This window comes from Eleginops maclovinus, chromosome 8 (assembly GCF_036324505.1).
Source record: "Eleginops maclovinus isolate JMC-PN-2008 ecotype Puerto Natales chromosome 8, JC_Emac_rtc_rv5, whole genome shotgun sequence".
Taxonomy (NCBI): Eukaryota; Metazoa; Chordata; class Actinopteri; order Perciformes; family Eleginopidae; genus Eleginops; species Eleginops maclovinus.
Genome location: NC_086356.1, coordinates 450,862 through 471,579, shown reverse-complemented (window position 1 = coordinate 471,579; position 20,718 = coordinate 450,862). Strand labels below are relative to the sequence as shown.

The 20,718-nt window shown below is 42.1% G+C and overlaps 4 protein-coding genes across 8 annotated transcripts in view; 2 read left to right on the top strand and 2 right to left on the bottom strand.

Moving 5' to 3' along the window:
- The first annotated feature begins 552 nt into the window (after window positions 1–552).
- Window positions 553–2,245, top strand: mrps18c (mitochondrial ribosomal protein S18C). The gene is made up of 6 exons (XM_063889965.1): window positions 553–768; window positions 941–993; window positions 1,076–1,159; window positions 1,313–1,370; window positions 1,443–1,502; window positions 2,058–2,245. The coding sequence occupies exons 1-6, from the start codon at window positions 708–710 to the stop codon at window positions 2,129–2,131; spliced, it is 390 nt and encodes a 129-aa protein (XP_063746035.1). The 5' UTR covers window positions 553–707; the 3' UTR covers window positions 2,132–2,245.
- On the bottom strand, window positions 2,144–6,079 carry abraxas1 (abraxas 1, BRCA1 A complex subunit). Its single transcript, XM_063889964.1, has 9 exons — window positions 5,987–6,079; window positions 5,273–5,363; window positions 5,153–5,189; window positions 4,970–5,036; window positions 4,500–4,696; window positions 3,701–3,820; window positions 3,474–3,558; window positions 3,276–3,396; window positions 2,144–2,888 (listed from the first exon to the last, which is right to left on the bottom strand). The coding sequence occupies exons 1-9, from the start codon at window positions 6,065–6,067 to the stop codon at window positions 2,602–2,604; spliced, it is 1,086 nt and encodes a 361-aa protein (XP_063746034.1). The 5' UTR covers window positions 6,068–6,079; the 3' UTR covers window positions 2,144–2,601.
- Window positions 6,080–6,610: 531 nt separating this feature from the next.
- On the top strand, window positions 6,611–20,079 carry gpat3 (glycerol-3-phosphate acyltransferase 3). 4 transcript variants are annotated; one of them, XM_063889871.1, is made up of 13 exons: window positions 6,611–6,767; window positions 7,596–7,809; window positions 7,908–7,974; window positions 12,986–13,274; window positions 15,385–15,459; window positions 16,149–16,238; window positions 17,225–17,318; window positions 17,410–17,525; window positions 17,920–17,975; window positions 18,054–18,139; window positions 18,552–18,680; window positions 18,850–18,929; window positions 19,007–20,079. In XM_063889871.1, exons 2-13 carry the CDS (start codon window positions 7,654–7,656, stop codon window positions 19,098–19,100), a joined length of 1,332 nt encoding a protein of 443 aa, XP_063745941.1. In that variant the 5' UTR covers window positions 6,611–6,767; window positions 7,596–7,653; the 3' UTR covers window positions 19,101–20,079. The 4 variants fall into 4 exon arrangements, with proteins under 4 accessions (XP_063745941.1, XP_063745942.1, XP_063745944.1 ...); XM_063889872.1 differs by having other exon boundaries at window positions 6,646–6,767; window positions 7,629–7,809; XM_063889874.1 differs by having other exon boundaries at window positions 6,695–6,767; window positions 7,530–7,809; window positions 16,194–16,238.
- Window positions 20,080–20,081: 2 nt separating this feature from the next.
- The window catches only part of LOC134868617 (uncharacterized), a 1,746-nt gene continuing 1,109 nt past the window's right edge, over window positions 20,082–20,718 (bottom strand). The window contains exons 3-4 of one of the 2 annotated variants that reach the window (XM_063889876.1): window positions 20,491–20,718; window positions 20,082–20,387 (exon numbers count right to left, since the gene is read on the bottom strand). The exon at window positions 20,491–20,718 is cut by the window's right edge and continues 114 nt beyond it. In XM_063889876.1, the coding sequence (XP_063745946.1) occupies window positions 20,109–20,387; window positions 20,491–20,718 (507 nt within the window). In that variant the 3' untranslated portion in view covers window positions 20,082–20,108. The other variant, XM_063889875.1, reaches the window with a different exon arrangement.

Genomic DNA, 20,718 nt, shown 5'->3' with positions numbered 1-20,718 from the left:
CGAGAGAGAAATCGCCCCACACTTCCGTCTTCGGTTTACGGATCACTTCCCAACTTTAATAGTTTATCCATAGAAAACGTTGTGATTACCTAAAAATAAAGGCGATGAATAAGTAAGATAAGACATCTGTTTCATCCGCATTATTCCCTGTCACTGTCATAGTCCATCTCACTTTTAGTACAACAATTGTGAAAATGCATACGGTTTCCGGTTGAAAAGTCGCGTTTCACAAGTGACCCGTAAAATAAAGTCGATAATTATTCATGGCTGTATACTTTATATTATATATTAAGATATTACCTTATATATGTTATTGATATGCTTATCATATTACACAGTTCTGTAATTGCTGCCAAACGTCGGTTAAATGTGTCAAAATTCATACGGAATCTTGATTACGTTTGCTAACGATGGTCGTTTTCCGGGGAATCTCTATCTTGCCCTGTTAGTTTCATCTTTGAAACGGGGGTAACATAATCGGTCCCCCAAACATAGAAATAAAAGACTTCATTGTTAATATTTAAATATTTACGAGCTGAAAAAACCTCATATGTTATATTCTTTTCATATGTAAAAATACAGATATATTTAACCCGTTATCTTTTGTCTAATCTTCAAGCAATAGTCTTAAATAAGAGGTAGGAACTAATAGTTTGAGTCGGGAGTTCCTGTCTGGTGGACAGCGTCCGGTCGTGTGTCAGGTCAAAATGCTCGTCCTCAGAGGTTTTCAGAGAATAACATCGGTGTTATTACAACAAGGAAACACAAGTGAGACTTCATACAACCTTTATTATGGGTTACAATAATATAGCATTGAAAAGATTTAACGTAACCCGTCGATATGGGTTTATTAAGCGGATTTAAGCTACGTGTTGCTAATGCTAACGCTATCATATGAGCTGTTGTTGATTCATTTATAATCATTATAATATTTCTGCAGGTTTAAGAAGTCTCACAACGACTTCAAATGTAGTCCAACACAACGAGGACATGGTGGGTAATTTTTATTTTTTAATTAATATGTATTACAGTTACGCATCAGTAAAAAAAGGGTTAAATGAATGTATTTCTTTAGCTGATTAAGATGGAAAACCCGTACAAAGAGCCTCAGAAAGGATGCCTGCTCTGCAATGTGTCTGTGGACTTCAAGAACACTCAGGTAAACAAAGAGTGTGTGTCAGTGTGTATAATCAGTCAGTGTGTTAGTTAAAGGTGGATTTACATTTCTCTGTTTCCATGGTCCTCCAAACATCATGAGGAGTGTTCGAGTGTTCTCTGTAAATTTGAGCTCTGACTCTGTGTTTCTCCCCAGCTGCTGTCTCAGTTTATCTCTCCGTACACCGGCAGGATCTACGGCCGGCACATCACACGTGAGCAAAACCAGAAATACTTCCTCAGTGAAGTTTAAACTTTGATTTAACGTCTCTGTGTTTCTGCTGCAGGACTGTGCTCGAGGAAACAGAAGGAGGTGGCCAAAGCCATAAAGAAGTCTCACGCTATGGGTACGTCTTCCTCGCTGTCCTTCTTTAAGCCAGTGTTTTATACGGTGGTGAGGAGCATTGTAGGTGAACATAAGAAGCCAGAAGAGGGGGGGTTATAGTAAAGAAAACCCTCACTGATGAAAGCAGTACATTACCAAGAATATAATCTGGATAATCTCTGAGATTAATTCACAACTTTAAGGAAAAAAGTGTATAAGACTCTATTTGAATATTCGGGGACCAAATAAAAAAATGCTGATTAAAAACAATCCCACATAATTTGCAACCTGAGTAAATAGACAAAAACAATATTATTCTTAGTCAAAGAAAGATTATTAATGAAAACAATCATACGTCTAACATCCTGGGATTATACATGTACAAGAAATTATTTAGAGATTGTTGGAAAAGGGTTAGGGTCATTTTAATGTAAGAGGAAAAAAATCCTAAAGAATATTCAAATATTCTGAAATCCAAGAACAAAACATAGGACAATAATCGTGAAATGTGACTTTAACACATTTTAAATAGTTAAACACCTTAAATATATTGTATTTATGTGTCTGTCCCCTTCAGGCTTCATGTCGGTGACCCACAAACACCCAGAGTTCATGAAGGACCCGCACGTCTGTGGGAAACATCTGGAATAATATGAGAAGAAACCGTTTATTGAATGTGTTTATTGAAGCCTGTCGGACAGGTGGAGAAATACTGTGTTTTTTATTATCAGTCTGTCATTAAAGAGGATTATTGAAAATCTAGAATCTGCTAAATGTTCTTTATTTTTCTCTAATTTCTTCACATTTTCTTCTGGATTCTTCTGATTTGATCTCTAAAGGTCCAGAGGAAATAACCCAACATATTTCAGAAACCAAATTTGGGTAAAAACTAGTTTATCTTTATTATTATTATTATCTGATTTATATTTATTTAGTGTTTTATTTGTTATTATATATTAAGCAGATTCATTTATAACTTCACTTCTGCATTTGAATAAATTAAAGACTGGAACAGATCTTTTTAAAAAAAGAAGACTTTATCAAATGTAAACGATTCCCAAAATATATCCAAACATTTATCACAGAAATGAAGGGTTGAGAGGAGACCCTCTGACCTCACATCAGGATTTACTTTTACTGCGTTTCCTCTCGCTGCTCCCCGCCGTCTCTCTCGGCCTCTTCCGGGAGAGTGTGTGCAGTGGGGGGGTGTTCTCCTGAGTGTCCTCCTCACATACCGACACTGGGCAGACGTCCTCCTCCTCCTCTTCCTCGCCGCTGATGGTGCCTTCCGGGACAGGAAACGCCTGCAGCGTCAGAGTGTGTGTGAGGAAGTGCGGCGAGCGTCTGAACAGAGCGCTGACGGCCTCCTGGAGACGAAGGTTCTTCCTCTGGTCGTCCTCTTCCTCGCCTGGAGCACAGAGAGAGAGTCACTCAGAGACTTTATCCTCAAATATTCTCATTTCTTTTAATATTTCAACTTTTTTCTCAAAATGATTTTTTTTTGTTTTCTTTTTGTTTTTTTAATTCTGAACTTTTCAGACTTTTTTCCAAAAAATGTTGTCTTTTTTAAAATGCAATATTCCAACTTTTTTCAAGATATTCTTTAGTGTTTTCTTTTGCTGGTTTTTTTGCAGGGATGTTTCATACAACACTTTCAATCTCAAAACCTTATCATGATGTGTTCACTGTAATCCTGTAAAATGGAGCTCCTGGAATAAATCCAGATGTGTTCATGGTTTATAGACAGCTACATTTCTGCAATGATGACATCATTAATAGGCATAGTGAATCAAACCTCTTGTTCCTGCAGCTTCACTCCTCTTCCTCCTCTCTCTGCTCCTCTTCCTCAGCGCTGACACTTCGGACTGCAGAGTCTCCAGCTGCCGCTCGCTCTCCTCCACCTCGCTGCACGCCTTCTGCACAACCCATACACAGCAGGGGGTTCACACACTTAAAATAAGAGTCTCTCTCTCTCTCTCTCTCTCTCTCTCACCTGCAGCTCCTCCTGCAGAGACTCGTTCATGGCGTTCACGTCGTTGACGTCCCGCAGCAGCCCGTCAGAGGAGAAGAAGCTGGAGCTGAAGTGGTTAAAGGTCCACAGATATTATAAATATAGAAATCTGGATTTGTTCAGTGCAGAGAAGACTGTTTCTGTCAGGGTGTGAAGAAGAGGAGGCTGTTCTCCCTGAAATGCTCAGCAGTCCAGAGTCTGGTTGGTACCTGTGTCTCCTGATGGTGGCGCTGTAGCGCTCTGCAGAACATCCTGCAGGAAGCTTCCAGTAGCTGAGCTGCTCCTGCAGACCCAGGTTATTGAGGAGGACAGGAACGCTCAGGAACACACTGAGCACAGAGACACACAGAGACAGATAACTGAGCTCAGGAGGAGCACCCTATACAGTAGTAACTCCACAGTGGAGACACAGGAGTTTAGTTTTAGAGCTGAAACTGAAGGGTCTTTTACTATGGATAAAGGGTTGGGTGTATTTCATGTCAGACAATATTTTAAATATCCAGCCCAGAGGAATTCACTTTAAGAGGAAAGTAAATGTTTGAATTTCAAAGTAAGATTGTGAAAGAACCCATCTCAGGTGTTCTCTGGACTCTGGTTTCTCCTTAAAGATATTCACACCAATCAGATCCAAACCAGAGTATTTAACGTAGTAGCAGCAGTAGTAGTATTTGTATTGGTAGTATAGCAGTAGTAGTATAGCAGTAGTAGTAGTAGTATAGCAGTATAGTAGTAGTAGTAGTAGTATAGCAGTAGTAGTAGTAGAGTAGCAGTAGTAGTATAGCAGTAGTAGTATAGCAGTAGTAGTATAGCAGTAGTAGTAGTAGTATAGCAGTAGTAGTATAGTAGTAGTAGTATAGCAGTAGTAGTATAGTAGTAGTAGTATAGCAGTAGTAGTAGTAGTATAGCAGTATTAGTAGTAGTAGTATAGCAGTAGTAGTATAGTAGTAGTAGTATAGCAGTAGTAGTAGTAGTATAGCAGTATAAGTAGTAGTATAGCAGTAGTAGTACCTGTTGCGGGAGATGTGGGCGCTGTACTCGGTCCGGTGGGTGGCTGCAGTCCTGGAAGCTCTGCAGGGGGTCAGCAGCAGGAGGACCAGGTGGGGGTTCCTTAGCGATGCCTTCAGGGACTCGTGGACGATCCGCTCCCTGAAGCTCATCTGCTGCTCCGAGTTCCTGCGCTGCCGGTACCAGCCGATCACGCTCTCCTGCAGGACGGACAATCAAAGGGAAATCATTCCATAAAGAAATCGCCTCTAGAAATCAGAAAACCAACGAGTCTGACTTTAACGAAGCATTCATTTAAAACACAGAAATGTTGGTATTTAAGGATTCAATTCTGAATACAACACATTATTTGGTCGGCACGTTGGTTAAACATTACCCTCAGTGAGGGTGGAGAGTATCATGAATTTTAAATATTTTTGAGACAGATTTGGACTTAAAAACTAAATTAAAATACTAAAAGTTGAACGTTTGACCTGCTTATTGTCGGCCAGCAGCTTCTTCACAGCGTCTGTGTTCACCTCTCCTGCACTGCTGTAGAAACTACACACACACACACACACACACACACACACACACACACACACACACACACACACAGTATTAAGCTAACATATGGATATATACACAGTGTATTAAAGGTATGAATTCTCACTCACTGGTGCAGTTTGTGGCAGGCGATGTGCTTCTGTACGTCTGTGAGGATAGTAAAGAAGTGTTTTAGTAATTATGATATTAGTGTTATATTAAAGTGACATTAGGGATGTTATTCCTCTCACTGTAGGTCTCGTCGATGTGGATGTTATCGGCCTGAGAGTCACTGATGGTGATCTGCTCCTCGAACCGGCTCTCCCCCAGGATCAGACCCTCCTGCAGACCCCAACACACTGACTTTAATCACTGGAAGACTATAGTAGGTATTTTAATTAACATTAACGAGGGTGTATCTGGTGCACTCCCATTGTTCCTGAATTATAGGACAATAAGATATACTCTGTTAATCCAAACTGGCACATGTTTTCCTCACAGCAGTAGAAAATAAACACTATGAAGGGCCGGATTACAGCTGACATATATTATATTAAGCAAGAAATATAACATTACATTAAATACAAATGTACAACGAGCAGTGGAGAGACTATTTACATGCTGCTGTTGTTGTTGTTGTTGTTGTTGTTGTTGTTGTTGTTGTTTAGTTTTAAATTCAGCGTTTAAGAGTGAGTACAGTAGGTGTTTGGTCATTTTACCTAATAGATAATATAATAGCGATGTTTTTTGGCCGCATTTTAAATGTTTTAAATAAATACTAAAACAAAAAGCAGAAGAAACCCAGAAAATAAATATAGTTTAGAGGTAGAAAGATGGAGCTGAAACCAGTCATTTGACAGAAAAATAACAAATAAACTTTAGATTCAAACTCGATGAAGGATCCGTTAGAGCTCCTGTGTCTGACTGAGGTTCTGGAGGTTCTGGAGGTTCTGAGGGTTCCTCACCGCGTCTGAGTCCGTGTTCACGTGCTGGAACATCAGAGAGGAGAAAACGATCCCGGAGACCCGAACGGTTGGCTCCGCCATCTTTGTTGTTGTGCTTCACCGCGGTGACGTCAGGAGCGTCACTACAGGGTAATATATGCGCGGGAAAAATATGCGTATTTATGACGCACTACGGTATAAAGTATGGTACTGCACGGGCTGGGATCAACCATTACAAGGAATTAAATACTGCAAAAATAATGAGCAACTTTGCTCAAAGCAATAGTTGTATTCTTAGTATCTAATACTATGAGAAACCTTCTCAAAGCTATGGCTAAGTATTGCAAACATAATGATTAAATACATTACTTGTGTTGCATCATCATAAATAATCAATTACAATCTACTATAAGATACTAATTCATAATTTAGACACACAGTCATTCATTTCAAATATCAAGTCATTGTTTTGACAAAGTTCCAAATAATTTACAGTATTTAATCATCATTTTTTCAATAACGAGTCGTTATTTAGCTAAATCTTGTGGAATAACTTGTCGTCATTTTGTATTCTAAATGTTTTTAAAAATCTAAGTTATACATTTACACACCAGCTCATAATCTTCACTAACATTCCCATTCTAATAAGTCACTGGTTCTTGTTCCCCCTCTCTTTGGCAGCGTTGGTCTTCCACACACAGAGGGCGTGGTTTACGGTCTGCTGACTCTCTGGGTGTTGGGAAACAAGACCAGTAACTCCAGCAGGGAATCAACTCCAACAGGGACATTAACCCACCAACAGGTAAATACATACACATTTATACTAATATATGTTCTATATGTTGTTGTTGTTGTTGTTGTTGTTGTTGTTGTTGTTGTTGTTGTTGTTTGTGTCTCTGCTGTTTGTTTCAGTTTACTTTACATAACTCCGTCTAATTGTCCTGCTGGTACTTTTCCTGCAGCTGGTGTACACATGTGGAAGTACATGTACTTCAGTGTTTCATCTTTAAATATAAGAATGTAAAAGTCATGCATTAAAAACAAGGTCAAAGTGCGTTCAGCTTCATGTTCTCCAATAATGTTAACCATACAACGTCCTCACTACAAAGCTCAATAACAGGTGAACCTGTAACAGCTGTTGGAGAGATTACGCCATACCTACTGTTTATAAAGCTGTAAAGACACATGCATAGTTATTTTAATCAGATTATCCCGTGTTTTGTACAATAATATGTCATTAAAGTACAATATTTAGCTCTGAATTTGAAGTATAGGGAAACACAGAACAGAAATTCTCAATTAAAGTAGCTTTCATTTAGTTTACTTCACATTTATAATGTTCTACCAGCCTTTACTTTGGTCAAATAGATGGTAACATGTTGTAATATTGTGCGGGAGGTTATAGAGATATATCCCTACTGAATATAAACAATAATACATAAGAGAAAGCATGAAAATGTCTTAGTTTTAAAGCAGCATCATTCAGTCAAATCCAATCAGAACTGGCTAAAAACTACATTCAATCTTGTTCTGACCCATAAAACTTCTCTTAAATCTTCTGAAGTCTGACTCCAGTTCTCTGGTTCTCTGGTCCTCTGGTCCTCTGGTCCTGTGGTTCTGTGGATATCAGGTTCTCTGGTCCTGTGGTTCTCTGGTTCTACAGGCGATGGCGTGACCCTGGATCTCTGATGGATGACCATGTGGAGGACCTGTGGTGTGTTGCTGTGTGGGTTTTCCAGGCCTGGATGTTCGTGGTGCTGTTCCTCATCATGTTGCCCGCCATGTTCGGGCTCTCTCTGGGGGTCACCGGGGTCTACATCCAGGTCCTGGTCCACATCCTGGAGGTAACTGTAGTCTCCTGACCCTCTCTCCTGATTGCTCCACATGTTTGTGGGGTTGTGAAACGTGTCGGAGGGCGTCTGAAGTCTGTGTGTGTTTGCAGTGGGCGACGCTGCGAATCCAGAGAGGCCGGCAGCACGAGCCCAGCGTCCCCGTCCCCCTGCCCAACGGTGAGACATAGAGACCCTCATTAATTAAAGGGAGTTACTCAGGGATTCATTAGGCTGCTGGGGGGGGGGGGGAGTGAAGAAACAAAGTGAATACAACAATAAGTCAAATAAACAGGACACACATGATCCACTTTAAATCCCAATGCAAATGAAATTAGATACGATCCTTACATTAAATATATAGAACCATTTTCAATGAAGTTCAATTAAAATATGTTCAACAATTGTAAAAATAAAAAAAGAACAAATAAGGAAAAGAGTAAAAAACAAAGATGTTCATCACTTTCATTATTCATATTTTTAAAGGCATTCAAATCTGTGCCTGCGGGTCAGCAGCACATCGGGGGTTAAACTGAGCAGCTGCACTTCCTCTCAGGAGAGTGTGTGTGAGGGTTATCATGTGATGCTGTGTGTGTGTGTGTGTGTGTGTGTGTGTGTGTGTGTGTGTGTGTGTGTGTGTGTGTGTGTGTGTGTGTGTGTGTGTGTGTGTGTGTGTGTGTGTGTGTGTGTGTGTGTGTGTGTGTGTGCAGTTTACATAACTTCAGTGGATCAGGAGTTCACTGTGAAACTCTTGAACCTCAGTTCAGCGAGTCTCAGAAACTACACCTTCCCTAACTTCCCTTTGCAGCGAAACACAAAAAGAAGAATCAAAACAAATCACAAATAATTACAACTAAAACTCAAAATGAGTAAAAAATGTTCTGTCTGTTTTTTCGGTTTCGAGCATGTTGGAGTAGGCAGCATGTGTGCGGAGCTCTGACCTAACTTGCATGTTACTTTATCACATTTAATATCAGGATCTCAGGACTGAGGTTATATCAGTATTTGGTTGCGTTGTATTGCCACACGCAACTAATGCCTACTTCCAGACAGAAACAGGCTGGTTTGACCACACGAAACACCATTGCTAACAAGCTAGCAGCCATGGCTTCTCCTGCTAGCAACCGCTCTTCCAAAGACGAGGGTATAACCATGACTCAACTGGTGGGAGAACTGTCTAAACAACGCGCTAGTTTAAAAGAAGACATTTCTACACTCATTCAGGAACCTCTTGGACCGTTGCACACTTCAGTGAATGCCCTAAAAGAGCTTTCAACAACGCCTGACTACAACGGAATCCCTAGCAGGTGATAACTTTGACAAGATATTTGAAGCCGCTATCGAAACTCTGCGCACCCAGAATGCTACACTCTTGGATCGTGTTGACGACTTAGAAAATCGATCTCGCAGAGCCAGTTTGAGGATTGTAAATATTCCAGAAGGCAGTGAGGGGGATGAGGACACTGTTAAATTCATGTCGAACATGTTGATGGAGATTACGGGCAATGTGCTGTTTGAATCTACCCCTGCTCTGGAGAGCGCGCGCAGAGTCGGCAAAAAGCCTGAAAAAGCTGGTCTACCCCCGCGTCCGTTTGTGGTATGTTTTCACCGATTCCAAGAAAAGGAACGATTGCTGCAATGGGCTAGACAGCACACAACTACGTACCGAAATGCTACCCTGAGAATATACCCAGACTTCAGCCTCAGTTTGTCTAGGAGCCGTGCAGGATTCAACGACATCAAACAAGCCTTTTACACAAAGGGGATAAAATTCCAGCTACTTTATCCTGCCGAGTCACACTATACGGGAAGACCTTCAGATTCAACTCACCGGGGGAAGCAAAGGCTTTCTATGACCAAGAGGTAACGCGTGAAGACAACTAACCGGACTTTGGACTGATAGCCTGTGGAGTCAGGCACCTTCGCTGGAAGCTAGCTTACTGCTAACGCGTCTGAATAACGTTTCTATGTAGAAAATGGGAACTTGCCCTTTGAGGTAATCTTTCATTTAGCCTAACCTGCTGAGTTATGGGAACTATATAGTCCGATTATTGAACCGTTTTCTTTCTGGTAAGTGTCATTCGTATATTGGCCACCGACTGCCACCTGTTGGATATTAGACTGGGTCAGCCCTTCACCTTGAGCTGATGCTCATCTAGCCGAGCCGTTCCCTGCTCTTTTTATGTACGCTACGGTCTACGTGACTGATGGATGTTTTGGTTATCTGATTACTTATGCTTTGTGGTTAAGGTTACAACCTGAGAGTTTTGTTTTGTGCTATTTTGTTTCACAGTGTTAATGGTCCAAGGCTCTTCACAGTTTATGGTAGGAGAGGATGTACCGGAAAATTCGGGAGTTAGGAGTGAGCCTGCAGTCTAGATAGATAGAATGGGAGGATGAAACCCTCTGTATTAGTCACATACATGCACACAGCAGAGCACACACAGTGAAATTGGTCCTCTGCATTTAACCCATCCTAGTACTAGGAGCAGTCTGCTGTTGTTCTAGAGGCAGACATAGGAAGGATGAGGGTTGGGAGGGGTCCAATTTCTAAGACAACTGATAGTTTATTTTGTACTGAATGGGGTTTGTACACTGCTAAAGGGGATTTTACTTTGTTTTTTATCATGCTTTTGTTTCTGGAGGTCATTGACATTACGGGGCTCTCTCTTACTGTCTTTTTGTTTTCCACAGAACATGTCTTGTGATGTGAATAATGTTAGGGCTGAAGTAGGTGCAACACCAACTCGTTTTATTACTTGGAATGTAAAAGGAATGAATGGGCCAAAGAAGAGAGCAAAGATATTTTCCCACTTAAAGAAATTTAATGCAGAAGTAATATTTTTGCAAGAGACGCATTTGAAAATAGTAGACCAGGTCAGGCTTAGGAAGAACTGGGTTGGACAGAGTTTCCATTCTAACTTCAACACTAAAGCAAGGGGGGCAGCAATCTTAATTCATAAAAGGATATTGTTTACGCCATCCCAAACAATCTCAGACCCCCAAGGACGATTTGTAATAGTATCAGGGTCACTCTTTAATACTCCAGTAGTTCTAGCAAGCATATACGCCCCAAATTGGGACGATGTCAGCTTCATAAATAAACGTACTTCTCTTATTCCAAATTTGAATTCACATAGGCTAATTCTTGCTGGTGACTTTAACATGGATCCAGCCATGGATCGCTCCAACCCTAAGACTTTAGCACGCTCCAAAGTGTCTCAAGCTCTTAGTGAATTTGTAGATAAGACGGGTAGTGTTGATCCATGGAGGTTCTTCTATCCACACAAAAAGGAATACTCCTTTTTGTCTCCTAAAGCATCAGTAATTACTAAGAAATGATCTTCCCAACTATTCCCTCTGTCAAGGGGCACACGTCAGGGATGTCCCCTCAGCCCTTTGCTATTCGCACTAGCTATTGAACCGCTATCAATTAAGTTCAGAACAGCCCCCGACATTCTTGGAATCCATAGGATGGAAGCTGAACACCGAGTCTCTTTATATGCAGATGATCTGCTGCTTTATATTTCAGATCCAGCGTCATGCGTTCCTAACATGATCAATATCCTAAATGACTTTGGACTTTTCTCAGGTTACAAATTGAACCTTTCCAAAAGTGAATGCTTTCCAGTCAATAATCTAGCCCTTCAGATATTAGACAATGAACTCCCTTTCCGTATGTCAAAGACTGGCTTTAAATACTTCGGGATACCAGTCACCAGTGTGTTCTCTGATCTTTATGAAAAGAATTTCAAACCCCTCTTACTCACATTGGAAGCAGGTTTAAAGAGACGGTCTGTCCTTTTCTTATCTCTGACAGGTGGAGTTAATTGTATAACGATGAACGTCTTACCTAGATTTTTGTATCCATTTCAATGTCTCCCAGTCTTTCTGTCGAATTCTTTCTTCCAGTCTTTGGATAAGTTAATTTCTTCATTCTTATGGGCTGGCAAAAATCCTAGAATCCGTAGAGAACTTTTGGAAAGACCTAGAGACCAGGGTGGCTTAGCACTTCCCAATATGAAAAAATATTACTGGGCGTCCAATATACAAAAGGTACTGGTATCAGGCTCCAGAACTGGATTGGTGCAAAATTGAGGCAAACTCTTGCATTTCTACCTCACTCTCTGTTTTAATTACAGCAGAATTACCATTCTCACCCTCCAGGTTCTCAACAAGCCCAGTGGTAACTTCCACTCTTAAAATATGGGCACAATTCAGACAGAAATCCAAGCTTAAAGATTTCTCTGTGTATAGCCCAATTTGCGACAACCACCTCTTCCCTGCAGCCAGAATCGACAACACCTTCACATTGTGGCACAGGAAATGGTCTGACTGTATGCTACAACTTTTACATAGATGGTCTTTTTGGCACTTCTACTGATCTTTCACTTACAGCGGTCAAGCGTATTTAGGTACTTTCAGGTCCGTCACTTTATTCAAAGCCAACATTTCCTGCTTTACCAACGGATTCAGGACTAGAGATGATTTTGCGGGCCCCCATTCAGCACAAGAGACAGATCTCAAACATCTCAAATATAATTACTTCCCTTCAAGAAACGTCACTAGACTGGCTTAGAACTAAATGGGCTGAAGAACTTGGGATGGACGTATCTGAAGCAGTCTGGGACTGCGCTCAGGCTAGAGTTAATGGAACATCCTCCTGTGCCCGTCTCAGCCTGATACAGTTCAAGGTTTTTCCCAGAATCTATTACACCAGGTCCAAACTACCCAACATGTATCCTGACATCCAAGATAGCTGTGAGCTGTAAATCAGCACCAACAAATATGGCTCACATGTTTTGGACCTGTCCTAAATTAAGAGACTTTTGGTCATCTATTTGCAAAACTTTGAACGATGCATTTAATACCAAGCATAACTAAAGGCATGTAATGCGGAATGCCCCCCCCCCCCCCCCCCCCCCCTCCATTATTTTATTATCATTTGTTTTTTTATTCTCTATTAATGTCATTATTCTGATGTTCGCTATGAGTCTGTATTTTTATTCTTTTTACGGCGGTATGTGGGTATGGTGGGTGGGCTTTGTTTAACAACATCCTGTATCTTCTACCTTTCTTGAATAAAAAATATTGTTAAAAAAAGTTCTGTCTGAAAAAGCCCGTCCACTGAAAATAACCCACTTTGTTTTAATGATTTTAGTTTTAAATTCTGCAGTTTTTTCTCCAACAGGAATCATTGAGCGTGGGGGGGGCTCCATGGAGGAGGAAGTGGGGCGCCTGCGGGGGCCCGGCCCCCCGACGGGCGGTCACTTCTCCCTCAGCGACGCCCTGTTCTTCTACCAGACGGGCCTGGAGAGCATTGTGGACGACACGGTGACTCAGCGGTTCTCCTCCGAGGAGCTGAACTCCTGGAACCTGCTGACCAGAACCAACCAGAACTTCAGATACATCAGCCTGCGCCTCACCCTGTTCTGGGGGGTGGGGGTCTGCGTCCGCTACGGCCTGCTGCTGCCTTTCAGGTCTGTAACAAGTCACAAACGAGTCAGGGAACAGGTCCTTAACGAGTCAGAGAAGAGGTCCTTAACGAGTCAGTAACGATTCAGGGAACAGGTCATTAACGAGTCAGTAACGAGTCAGGGAACAGGTCCTTAACGAGTCAGGGAAGAGGTCCTTAACGAGTCAGTAACGATTCAGGGAACAGGTCATTAACGAGTCAGTAACGAGTCAGGGAACAGGTCCTTAACGACTCAGGGAACAGGTCATTAACGAGTCAGTAACGAGTCAGGAAACAGGTCATTAACGAGTCAGGGAACAGGTCATTAACGAGTCAGTAACGAGTCAGGGAACAGGTCATTAACGAGTCAGGGAACAGGTCATTAACGAGTCAGTAACGAGTCAGGGAACAGGTAATTAACGAGTCAGTAACGAGTCAGGGAACAGGTAATTAACGAGTCAGTAACGAGTCAGGGAACAGGTGATTAACCATTCAGGCAACAGGTCATTAACGAGTCAGTAACGAGTCAGGGAACAGGTCAGTAACGAGTCAGGGAACAGGTCATTAACGAGTCAGTAACGAGTCAGGGAACAGGTCATTAACGAGTCAGTAACGAGTCAGGGAACAGGTCATTAACGAGTCAGGGAACAGGTCATTAACGAGTCAGTAACGAGTCAGGGAACAGGTCATTAACGAGTCAGTAATGAGTCAGGGAACAGGTCATTAACGAGTCAGGCAACAGGTCATTAACCATTCAGGCAACAGGTCATTAACGAGTCAGTAACGAGTCAGGGAACAGGTCATTAACGAGTCAGTAACGAGTCAGGCAACAGGTCATTAACGAGTCAGTAACGAGTCAGGGAACAGGTCATTAACGAGTCAGGCAACAGGTCATTAACGAGTCAGTAACGAGTCAGGGAACAGGTCATTAACGAGTCAGTAACGAGTCAGGGAACAGGTCATTAATGAGTCAGTAACGAGTCAGGGAACAGGTCATTAACGAGTCAGTAACGAGTCAGGGAACAGGTCATTAACGAGTCAGGGAACAGGTCATTAACGAGTCAGTAACGAGTCAGGGAACAGGTCATTAACGAGTCAGGGAACAGGTCATTAGCGAGTCAGTAACGAGTCAGGGAACAGGTCATTAACGAGTCAGTAACGAGTCAGGGAACAGGTCATTAACGAGTCAGGGAACAGGTCAGTAACGAGTCAGGGAAAAGGTCAGTAACGAGTCAGAGAACAGGTCAGTAACGAGTCAGAGAACAGGTCAGTAACGAGTCAGAGAACAGGTCAGTTACGAGTCAGGGAACAGGTCAGTAACGAGTCAGGGAACAGGTCAGTAACGAGTCAGGGAAAAGGTCAGTAACGAGTCAGAGAACAGGTCAGTAACGAGTCAGAGAACAGGTCAGTAACGAGTCAGAGAACAGGTCAGTTACGAGTCAGAGAACAGGTCAGTTACGAGTCAGGGAACAGGTCAGTAACGAGTCAGAGAACAGGTCAGTTACGAGTCAGAGAACAGGTCAGTTACGAGTCAGGGAACAGGTCAGTTACGAGTCAGGGAACAGGTCATTAACGAGTCAGGGAACAGGTCAGTAACGAGTCAGGGAAAAGGTCAGTAACGAGTCAGAGAACAGGTCAGTAACGAGTCAGAGAACAGGTCAGTAACGAGTCAGAGAACAGGTCAGTTACGAGTCAGAGAACAGGTCAGTTACGAGTCAGGGAACAGGTCAGTAACGAGTCAGTAACGAGTCAGGGAACAGGTCATTAATGAGTCAGGGAACAGGTCATTAACGAGTCAGAGAACAGGTCAGTAACGAGTCAGAGAACAGGTCAGTAACGAGTCAGGAAACAGTAACGAGTCAGGGAACAGGTCAGTGACGAGTCAGGGAACAGGTCAGTAACGAGTCAGGGAACAGGTCAGTGACGAGTCAGGGAACAGGTTATTAACGAGTCAGAGAACAGGTCATTAACGAGTCAGAGAACAGGTCAGTAACGAGTCAGGGAACAGGTCAGTGACGAGTCAGGAAACAGGTCAGTAACGAGTCAGAGAACAGGTCATTAACGAGTCAGAGAACAGGTCAGTAACGAGTCAGAGAACAGGTCATTGGTCAACATGTCTCTATCTGGTCTCTCAGGATCACTCTGGCTGTGATTGGTCTCTCGTGGCTCGTCATAGGAACGGTTCTGGTGGGTCTGCTGCCTGAGAGCAGGTACAGGAACACAGACAGGATACCATCTGTATAAATATACTGTCTATAATATATAATCAGTATAATATCTATAATATATAATCAGTATAATATCTATAATATATAATCAGTATAATATCTATAATATATAATCAGTATAATATCTATAATATCTATAATATATAATCAGTATAATATATATAATATATAATCAGTATAATATCTATAATATATAATCAGTATAATATCTATAATATATAATCAGTATAATATCTATAATATATAATCAGTATAATATCTATAATATATAATCAGTATAATATCTATAATATCTATAATATATAATCAGTATAATATCTATAATATATAATCAGTATAATATCTATAATATATAATCAGTATAATATCTATAATATCTATAATATATAATCAGTATAATATCTATAATATATAATCAGTATAATATCTATAATATCTATAATATATAATCAGTATAATATCTATAATATATAATCAGTATAATATCTATAATATATAATCAGTATAATATATAATATCTATAATATATATAATATCTATAATATATAATCAGTATAATATCTATAATATATAATCAGTATAATATCTATAATATCTATAATATATAATCAGTATAATATCTATAATATATAATCAGTATAATATAACGAATGATCCACTCTGTGTCTCAGTGTGAAGAACTGGCTGAGTGAGCTCGTCCATCTGACCTGTTACAGGATCTGTGCCAGAGGACTGTCTGCCACCATCCAGTACCACAGCAAGTCAGTGACCCGTCATATAACCAGTCCCTAACCAGTACCACAACAAGTCAGTGACCCGTCATATAACCAGTCCCTAACCAGTACCACAACAAGTCAGTGACCAGTCATATAACCAGTCCCTAACCAGTACCACAACAAGTCAGGGACCCGTCATATAACCAGTCCCTAACCAGTACCACAACAAGTCAGTGACCCGTCATATAACCAGTCCCTAACCAGTACCACAACAAGTCAGTGACCAGTCATATAACCAGTCCCTAACCAGTACCACAACAAGTCAGGGACCAGTCATATAACCAGTCCCTAACCAGTACCACAACAAGTCAGTGACCCGTCATATAACCAGTCCCTAACCAGTACCACAACAAGTCAGGGACCCGTCATATAACCAGTCCCTAACCAGTACCACAACAAGTCAGTGACCAGTCATATAACCAGTCCCTAACCAGTACCACAACAAGTCAGGGACCAGTCATATAACCAGTCCCTAACCAGTACCACAACAAGTCAGTGACCAGTCATATAACCAGTCCCTAACCAGTACCACAACAAGTCAGGGACCAGTCATATAACCAGTCCCTAACCAGTACCACAATAAGTCAGGGACCAGTCACTAACCAGTCATTAAACAGTAAACGAGTCACTAACCAGTACCACAACAAGTCAGGGACCCGTCATATAACCAGTCCCTAACCAGTACCACAACAAGTCAGTGACCAGTCATATAACCAGTCCCTAACCAGTACCACAACAAGTCAGGGACCAGTCATATAACCAGTCCCTAACCAGTACCACAACAAGTCAGTGACCAGTCATATAACCAGTCCCTAACCAGTACCACAACAAGTCAGGGACCAGTCATATAACCAGTCCCTAACCAGTACCACAACAAGTCAGTGACCAGTCACTAACCAGTCATTAAACAGTAAACGAGTCACTAACCAGTACCAGAACCAGTCCCTGTAACTCCCCCCCGTGTCCCTCAGAGAGAACCGGCCTCAGAAGGGGGGGATCTGCGTGGCAAACCACACCACCCCCATCGACGTGGTGATCCTGGCCAACGACGGATGCTACGCCATGGTGGGGGGCTCTCCTCACATCTGTAGAACTGGGACAGGGGGGCTCTTCTGTCTCAGGTTCCTGATGGTCTGTCCCTGCTGTGGTTCCTCAGGTGGGTCAGGTCCACGGGGGTCTGATGGGGGTCCTGCAGAGGTCCATGTCCAGGTCCTGTCCTCACGTCTGGTTCGAGAGGTCCGAGATGAGAGACCGCCACACCGTGACTAACAGGTACAGCTGAGGTCGGGGGTGGGGGGGGGTTAGCATGTTACCTCGTTAGACTGAGCTAACTATAAACAGGTAGACTTTGATAGAAGTTAGCTAGTTAGCTTGTTGGATACGAAGCAAACTTCAGCTAGCCATCTTTATATAGAGCACTAACAATTGATAGCTTAGAGCGCTAACGATAGCTAGCCTTCTTATAAGATAGATAGGGTTAGGGTTGGCTTGGGAACCTGTAGGTCACTGGTTCAAGTCCCCAAAATCCCGGGTACTACCGAGGTATCCCTGAGCAGACATTGGTCCCTACCCTGCTTTCCCCTCTGTTGGACCAGTAAGGGTTCCCCTGTGGGACCAGTAAGGGCTTCTTCCTCCTCTAATGACTAACAGAACCGGTCCTCTGCAGGCTGAGAGCTCATGTCGCAGCGAGGACTAAACTCCCCATCCTCATATTTCCTGAAGGTCAGTCGGATGATGGTTTTGATGGTTTTGATGGTTTTGATGGTTTTGATGGTGGTATAACTTCTATCTGCTGAACAGGAACGTGCGTGAACAACACGTCGGTGATGATGTTTAAGAAAGGAAGCTTTGAGATCGGAGGAACCATTTACCCTGTCGCCATCAAGGTAACAACCAATAAACACGTCTTAATTACTTCCTGTTAGAGAGGATAAATCTACTTCCTGTTAGAGAGGATAAATGTACTTCCTGTTAGAGAGGGTAAATCTACTTCCTGTTAGAGAGGGTAAATCTACTTCCTGTTAGAGAGGGTAAATCTACTTCCTGTTAGAGAGGATAAATCTACTTCCTGTTAGAGAGGATAAATGTACTTCCTGTTAGAGAGGGTAAATCTACTTCCTGTTAGAGAGGATAAATCTACTTCCTGTTAGAGAGGATAAATGTACTTCCTGTTAGAGAGGATAAATCTACTTCCTATTAGAGAGGGTAAATCTACTTCCTGTTAGAGAGGATAAATCTACTTCCTGTTAGAGAGGATAAATCTACTTCCTGTCTGTAAATCCCCTTCCTGTGTTTCAGTATGACGCTCGCTTTGGAGACGCCTTCTGGAACAGCGCCAAATACAACATGGTGAGCTACTTGCTGAGGATGATGACCAGCTGGGCCATCGTGGTCAACGTGTGGTACCTCCCCCCCATGGAGATACAGGTATATCTTACCTGTAATACAAACCCAAGACTAAAGTCAGAGATGAAAGAGAAAAACTATGAATAAACAAACAGAGAGATAGTTTCCTCTGAATATTAACCCCATTCTCCAGGCTACTGTCATTTATTTATACATATTTGATCATGGAGAGATATCTGTGTGTCTGCAGGACGGAGAGGACGCGGCTGAGTTTGCTAACAGAGTGAAGTCTGCCATCGCTGATCAGGGAGGACTGCTGGACCTGGCCTGGTCAGTACTACTGTATATATACTACTAGATATTATTAATACTGCAGTGTACAAATACTTATCCCGACTGTGTTTCAGGGACGGGGGGCTGAAGAGAGGGAAGGTGAAGGACTCGTTCAGAGAGGAGCAGCAGAAGCAGTACAGCAGCATCATCACAGCCACGGACCAATGAGCCGACCGGAAACAGAAAATGAATCCCTGGGAAGAGAGCCTTAAAACGTTTAGTACAATGCTTCCTCCAACAGTTACAAATGATGGTGTGACCGGTAAAGATCTCCCAGATGTGGGTATTTTAAACATGATTTGGATGAAAGCATTCCTTCAGTGCGATATATTCTCAGTGTCCCGAAACGCTCCCAGAGGAACAGAGAGGAAGCTGGACCAAAGTAAAATGAGAAGCAGGATATAGATCAGTAGTTTTAGCGGTGATTATGTGCAGAATTATAGAGCAGATTCCTCCCTCTGACCGTCCTCCTGATCATCTGATTTATCTTCTGCTAGTTGTGTGTCAAATGTAGTTGGTCTTATTTTATTTTACCAGAAATATTTCCAAAATGTAGTTTCAACAATGATTTTACAGTTTTTCTCTATTGCTTAAACACATTTTGTGATACTGCCCTCACTTTTCACAAAACTCTAAACACAAAACACTTTTCTAAAGCTACGTACACACAACCTCACAGTCTCTTTTCAAAACCAACCCATCACACCAAAACAGTTGCTCATATGCTCAAAACCAACCCATCACACCAAAACAGTTGCTCATATGCTCAAAACCAACCCATCACACCTAAACAGTGGCTCATATGCTCAAAAGCAAACTTTGACACCACAATACCACTCAAGGCCTGCAAAAATGTAAACACTACTGAGCATCATTAACCACGTTACCCAAAAAATTGAAAACACCATTTTCAGTGTGAGACTTCTTTTTTTACAGTTTCACAACTGCCAGGATGCATTTGAGCAACCCTTATTTATTCTCAAATATGTATTGGGCATTTACTATAGATTTGTGCATTTCATAGGAATAATGAATAATACATAAAATGCAGTAATATCACAACGTAATGCAGAAAATGAGTACTGTAAACTCCATGGAGGATCCATTACACACAATAGATAAAGTACAGTAACAATTGAAAACACAATGTTCAGGGTGCGATCTCTTTTATTAGGCCTACGTTGTACATGTAAATTGACACAGTATGTTGACACTGCAATCATTGGGCGGCATCACGTCGTCGGACTGGGTCGGGCCACAGTACCTCATCCACGTCACAGGCAATATTGTCCATAGCCAAACATCGTGGGAAGAATGCCCTGGCATGCCGCACCCAGCCTTGGAACGCCTCCACAGCCACATCATCACAGGCCAGGTCCATAGCCCTGAGAAGGTTCTCTCTGGTGTACGGTTGGCGGTCATAGACCTTCCACCGCCATGATGAGAAGAACTCTTCTATTGGGTTTAGGAATGGAGAGTAGGGTGGCAGACACACATTAATAAATTGCTGGTTGATGTTAAACCACTCTCTGACCTGGATGCTGCGATGGAAACTAACATTGTCCCAGAAGATGACATATATGGGAAGATCAGCCGGCCCAGGATTCTGCTGGTCGTTCGGGTGGTCATGGTCATGCAAAACTTCTCTGAGCTCTCCTAGGAAGGTGAGGAGACGCTCAGTGTTGTAGGCACCAAGTTCAGCATGCCGGTGGAGAAGCCCTCTAGAACTCATGGCAGCGCAGAGGGTGATGTTTCCTCCACGTTGGCCGGGCACATCAACGATAGC

Coding starts and splice junctions, on each gene's coding strand:
- mrps18c (XM_063889965.1), top strand. CDS start 708: ATGCTCGTCCTCAGAGGTTTTCAGAGAATAACATCGGTGTTATTACAA. Junction 994..1,075: donor TCCAACACAACGAGGACATG/GTGGGTAATTTT, acceptor GTATTTCTTTAG/CTGATTAAGATGGAAAACCC. Junction 1,371..1,442: donor CTACGGCCGGCACATCACAC/GTGAGCAAAACC, acceptor TTTCTGCTGCAG/GACTGTGCTCGAGGAAACAG.
- abraxas1 (XM_063889964.1), bottom strand. CDS start 6,067: ATGGCGGAGCCAACCGTTCGGGTCTCCGGGATCGTTTTCTCCTCTCTG. Junction 4,697..4,969: donor TGCTGGCCGACAATAAGCAG/GTCAAACGTTCA, acceptor TCCGTCCTGCAG/GAGAGCGTGATCGGCTGGTA. Junction 2,889..3,275: donor TGAAGCTGCAGGAACAAGAG/GTTTGATTCACT, acceptor TCTGTGCTCCAG/GCGAGGAAGAGGACGACCAG.
- gpat3 (XM_063889871.1), top strand. CDS start 7,654: ATGGATGACCATGTGGAGGACCTGTGGTGTGTTGCTGTGTGGGTTTTC. Junction 7,975..12,985: donor CCCCGTCCCCCTGCCCAACG/GTGAGACATAGA, acceptor TTTCTCCAACAG/GAATCATTGAGCGTGGGGGG. Junction 18,930..19,006: donor GGACTGCTGGACCTGGCCTG/GTCAGTACTACT, acceptor ACTGTGTTTCAG/GGACGGGGGGCTGAAGAGAG.